Source organism: Uloborus diversus, chromosome 10, assembly GCF_026930045.1.
Source record: "Uloborus diversus isolate 005 chromosome 10, Udiv.v.3.1, whole genome shotgun sequence".
Taxonomy (NCBI): Eukaryota; Metazoa; Arthropoda; class Arachnida; order Araneae; family Uloboridae; genus Uloborus; species Uloborus diversus.
In genome coordinates, this window is record NC_072740.1 from 304,300 (window position 1) to 309,758 (window position 5,459).

The following is a 5,459-nucleotide window of genomic DNA, read 5'->3' on the forward strand; positions in this document are numbered from 1 at the left end:
AGATTATAAATACCGAACGTCAACTTAAACTTGCTTGTGCAGAAATTTCTGAAATTGTTCGAATGTGAAGTATGAAAACAAAGTTCCCCAAGTTATAAGAGAGCACAAGATTAAAACGCGAACAATATTTAAGTTTTTAACATTGGAAAATTTTCCCATTAGAAACATTTTAATTTATCATTGAATTTATACATTTCATTAGTTATTCACCACTGTATAGTCTACAACAAATTACAATTTGAAGATAATAAATATTGTTAAAAAAATTCTTATGATCAGCAATACTTTCTGCTGAACTATTGTTCAACGTTAAGGTACTCACTTGGATATACAGTGAAGCACCGTTTATACGTTTTTGAAGGGACTGGATAAAAAAAACGTATAATAGGTATAGGTTAATGTGTATTAGACTTTGCAGGACCAATTTTAAAAACGTATAACTGATAAAAACGCATAAAAGAGAAACGTATAAACGGTGCTTCACTGTATATGTTTTCCTTTTAAAAAATCTATTTCTTTACAGTAGATCAGGACTGTATGTTTAATAAATTTTCAGTATAAAAGTTTCTATAAATAGTTATAATTATTAAAACTTATTCAGATTTAATGAGCAAAAAAAATTTTTCGAAAAATGATGTCTTCAAATCTAAGATGTCTAGACAAAAGGATTTTGTCAAAATGCATATTTAGTGTCATGTTGTCTGTCTCAATAAAAATGCTAGAAAAAATGTTTAAAGTACCGAGGGTCAAAAAATCATGATTTCGCCCAGAATTTAAAATTAAGCTTTTTGATTTATACTTAGACTTATACTTAGCTTTTTTTAAAAAGTTTATTAACTTCATTTAAACCAAAATAATTCTCTTTCAGAACGGAGCTCAAGATGTTGCTGCCGGCTCCGACCAGGCGAAAAGAATTTCATAAAAAAATTTGCTCCTCAAATTGACTTGGAACCAGCACCGTGAGCTGGTATTCTGTCTGATGACTAACGCACTCCTTAAATTGATTTGGAACCAGCACCGTGAGCTGGTATTCTGTCTGATGACTATCGGACTCCTCAAATTGATTTGGAACTAGCACCGTGAGCTGGTATTCTGTCAGATGTCTCACGCAATGAAGAACCTGAAAGACTACATTAATAAGCCCGGGAAACAGTACGCGAGATTAGATTGGAGCATGAGAAGAAATATTGTCGCTGAAGAAGTTCGCTGAGGGCAGTTCAGACCCTGCTAAAGAGGTCAAATTCACCAGATATTCGGCACAGGTCGATGTCATTACCGGCTGTTTTCGCTATTTTCTTGCTGGCTTCCCACCCCTATTCCACTTCGAAAAACATAAACGGGTGGTTGCGTATTTTTCTAAGCTGTGTCAGCTTGTCCACCTTCTGTTTCGTTTTCAATTCACTTACTCTAACCAGGCATTTCTTTAGAAATATTTCTTCGTCCTTCTTGGTGTTCATGTATATTTTTTTCTGGATGAACGACATATCGCATTTGATGGTATTCAGGATTCTTCTGTCAATTCTTCCAGTGGTGCTTTTATCCACTACCATCTTCACGAAGGGCTTGATCGCCAATTGCAAGCACTTGATTGCAGTTTGTGTCTCTTTCCGGTTGAGCCTAAGTTTTACCGGCTCCTCCGCATTAAAGAACTCCTCAAACGATTCTCCGTCATATTTTTCAGGAGTAAAGTAATTAATGCGGGACCAAGAATCGGGAAGGTTTTCCTGCATGGCCTTTTCGGTCAGCAGGAAACGCAGTTCCGCATTCTGGTACTTCCGGATCAACACCTTCGTCAGCTTGCAGGACTGGCTCTTGAGCCGGAAACGCTCGTCGACAAACATGCACTTCCAGTGGATTTCTGAAAGTTGGGCATTGTCCCTGGAAGCGCATTCAAAACTCGTAAGCAGAACATCAAATTTCTACTTAACGAGTTGAGTCGCGATTTGTCGACGATTTTCAGCCGTTCCGGAATAAGTCTTGGTTACCAGTTTGGGTGCCTCTTTTCCCAACTCTTTCTCCCAACACGGCAGTATCCGTGAGGGAGCTATGATGAGGCTTGCTTTTTTCTCTTTTTATGGGTAGGCGTTCATGTAATTCGCTACTTCAACCATCGGAGTGTTTTTCTGATGGTTCGGCTCGAACATCACAACTCCTTTGGTTTTTTCACCGATTTTCACATCTTTACTCTCGCTCTTGCCCTCGAGTGGGGCATACAAGACGCCATTTCTTAGGAAGCTTACGAATATGTCTTCCCAAGAATGTATCGGATTCTCAGACTCTTGATTTTCTTCAACTTTTCTTAGTACTTTGGCTATCCTTGCGACTTTCTCTGCCTGAGTGTCTGGCGCATCTTCACTTTTACGTGAAAATGCAAATGATTCCGAAATCTGTATTTTCTCTTCTTCTGATTCTATTTTGATGGTATGTGTCATTGGTATTGAGATCGGCTTTCTGAAATTTGAATTCCTGCGTAACTTAACTCGGGATTTTGAACGCTTTTTCTCTTCAATAAATTTTCCTTGTCATCCAAAGTGTTTCCTGAATCGGGAGCTTTTGGAAAAAAAGCCCGGTGGAAGTCATTTTCCTTTTTCCTTCCTAGCTCTTTCCCTCTCAGGAATGTCAGTCGAAGGTGAGATTTCTTGATCGTCACTTATAGTTCCCGCACTTTTGGAAGACAATACATGTCTGATATTTTCTGGTTCCCGCTCAAATTTGGCAAAAAGCAGAAGGAACAGCGTCTGGTTAAAGAGGACGAACTCTGGCAGCAGGAGATCAAAAGCGCTGACGCCATCAATCACTTGCTGGCTCGGAATGGGGAAAATAATGGACAGGGATTACGCCGGATCTCGAATCTTAGGATGGTCCAAAGTCATCAATCCTTACCGAAGACCCGTCTGCACTTCGAGTCTCAAGCTCTCACCGAAAGTGATCGCTGACGACTTCGTGACAAAAGAACCACCCAAGATTACGAGAAACAAAAACTTCTTTAAAGGAAAGTTTGAATGCATTTATACTGTAAAACATTTCCAAATTAATTTTACAAATAAAGAAGGGTGATACCAATACCTACACAACCAATAACTGCATAAAAATGTAGGGTTTTAGTGTAATAATATTCTTGTAAACTGTCAAGTTTTTCGAAATGTTTGGTAAAGTTTGACGGAAAACTCCGCGTGTTACAAAACAAAAACATAGGAACAAAATTAATGTATTTGTAATAAAGACAGTATAAATGCATTCAAAGTCACTTATCTATCTGCATAAAGCGCCGATAGGCAGAAGAAAAGCATGCAATCATACCTTTAAAGAAGTTTTCGTTTCCCGCCATCTGGTTTCTTCGTCAGCGAAGTCGTCTGCGACCACTTTCGGTGAGAGCTTGAGCTCGAAGTCCCGACATAGCCAAGTAGCAACACTGTGTGCACGTGTTGCTGCTAGACTCCGAAGGGTCTTCGGTCAAGATTGATGACTTTGGTCCATCCTCGTTCAAGACCCTGCATAATCCTTGTCCTTTCTCTTCCCAATTCCGAGCCAGCAGGTGACTGATGACGTCAGCGCTTGTGGTCTCTTGCTGTCGGAGTTCATCCTCTTTCTTCAACATACACTGTTCCTTCTATTCTTGAGAAGGGGAACTAGAAAATAATAGACACGTAGTGTCCTCGAAAATTTCGGGAACTATAATTGACGATCTGAAAATTACACCTTTGACTAACATTCCTGCGAGCAAAGAGCTAGAAAGGAAAAAGGAAAATAACTTCACACCACCCTTTTTTCCCGAAAGCTCCCGATTCAGGAAACAATTCGGATAACGAGGTAAAATTCATCGAAGAGAAAAAACATTCAAAATCCGAGCTAAGTTAGGCAGGAATTCAAATTTCAGAAATCCGACCCAATACTAATGACACATAACATCAAAACCGAATCAGAAAAAGAGAAAGTACAGATTTCGGAAGCATGCGCATTTTCACAAAAAAAGTGAAGATGCGCCAGACACTCAGGCAGAGAAGGTTGCAAGGATAGCCAAAGCTCTCAGAAAAGTTGAAGAGAATTTACAGTCTGAGAATCCGATACATTCTTGGGAAGACATATTCACAAGCTTCCTAAGAAATGGCGATTTGTATGTCCCACTTGAGGGCAAGAGCGAGAGCAAAGATGTGAAGATCGGGGAAAAAAATAAAGGAGTTCTGATGTTCGAGCCGAACCATAAAAAAAACACTCCAATGGTTGAAATAGCGAATTACCTGAACGGCTGCCCATCAAAAGAGAAAAAAGCAAGCCTCATCATAGCTCCCTCACGGATACTGCCGTGTTGGGAGAAAGAGTTGGGAAAAGAGGCACCCAAACTGGTAACAAAGATTTATTCCGGAACGGCTGAAAACCGTCGACAAATCACGACTCAACTCGTTAAGCAGAAATTTGATGTTCTGCTTACGAGTTTCGAATACGCTTCCAGGGACAATGCCCAACTTTCAGAAATCCACTGGAAGTGCATATTTGTCGACGAGCGTTTCCGGCTCAAGAGCCAGTCCTGCAAGCTGACGAAGGTGTTGATCCGGAAGTACCAGAATGCGGAACTGCGTTTCCTGCTGACCGAAAAGGCCATGCAGGAAAACCTTCCCGATTCTTGGTCCGGCATTAATTACTTAACTCCTGAAAAATATGACGGAGAATCATTTGAGAAGTTTTTTAATGCGGAGGAGCCGGTAAAACTTAGGCTCAACCGGAAAGAGACACAAGCTGCAATCAAGTGCTTGCAATTGGCGATGAAGCCGTTCCTGAAGATGATAGCAGATAACAGCACCACTGGAAGAATCGACAGAAGCATCCTGAATACCATCAAATGCGATATGTCGTTCATCCAGAAAAAAATATACATGAACATCAAGAAGGGCGAAGAAATATTTCCAAAGAAGTGCCTGGTCAGCGTAAGTGAATTGAAAACGAAACAGAAGGTGGACAAGCTGACCCAACTGAGAAAAATATGCAACCACCCGTTCATGTTTGACGAAGTGGAATAGGAGTGGGAAGCCAGCAAGAAAATAGCGGCACAGCCCGTAATGACATCGACCTGTGTCGAGTGTCTGGTAAATTCGAGTACTTGAACTGCCCTCTGCGAACTTGCCTATTCGCTCAGGAAAACTTTGGTTCCAAATCAATTTGGGGAGCAAATTTCTTTAAGGAATCATTTCCCTCTTGTCGGAGTCGGCAGCCATACTTTCAGCTATGTCCCCTGAAAGAAAATGTTTTTGATTTTAATAAAGTCAATAAACTTTTGAAAATCTAAATATGAATCTTACTTTAAAACTCTAAATATTACATCTGAAAACTTAGGAAAATAATTAAACAGCATAAACATAAACAAGTGTAACGTGCGGAAGATATTGGGAGTCATTTAAAAAACTCTCTGATCCATTAGCACACTACATTAATGTTAAAAGTAGTTTGTTTCCTTGCTGTTGATA

At 39.9% G+C, this 5,459-nt stretch overlaps 1 protein-coding gene across 1 annotated transcript; it reads left to right on the forward strand.

Annotated features, from left to right (window-relative positions):
• Positions 1–4,217: 4,217 nt before the first annotated feature.
• Positions 4,218–5,015, forward strand: LOC129231613 (probable global transcription activator SNF2L2). The gene has a single exon (XM_054865978.1). It carries the CDS (start codon positions 4,218–4,220, stop codon positions 5,013–5,015), a length of 798 nt encoding a protein of 265 aa, XP_054721953.1.
• Positions 5,016–5,459: the final 444 nt, after the last annotated feature.

Excerpts from the sequence above, each read along its gene's own strand:
- LOC129231613 (XM_054865978.1), top strand. The coding sequence starts at position 4,218 with ATGGTTGAAATAGCGAATTACCTGAACGGCTGCCCATCAAAAGAGAAA.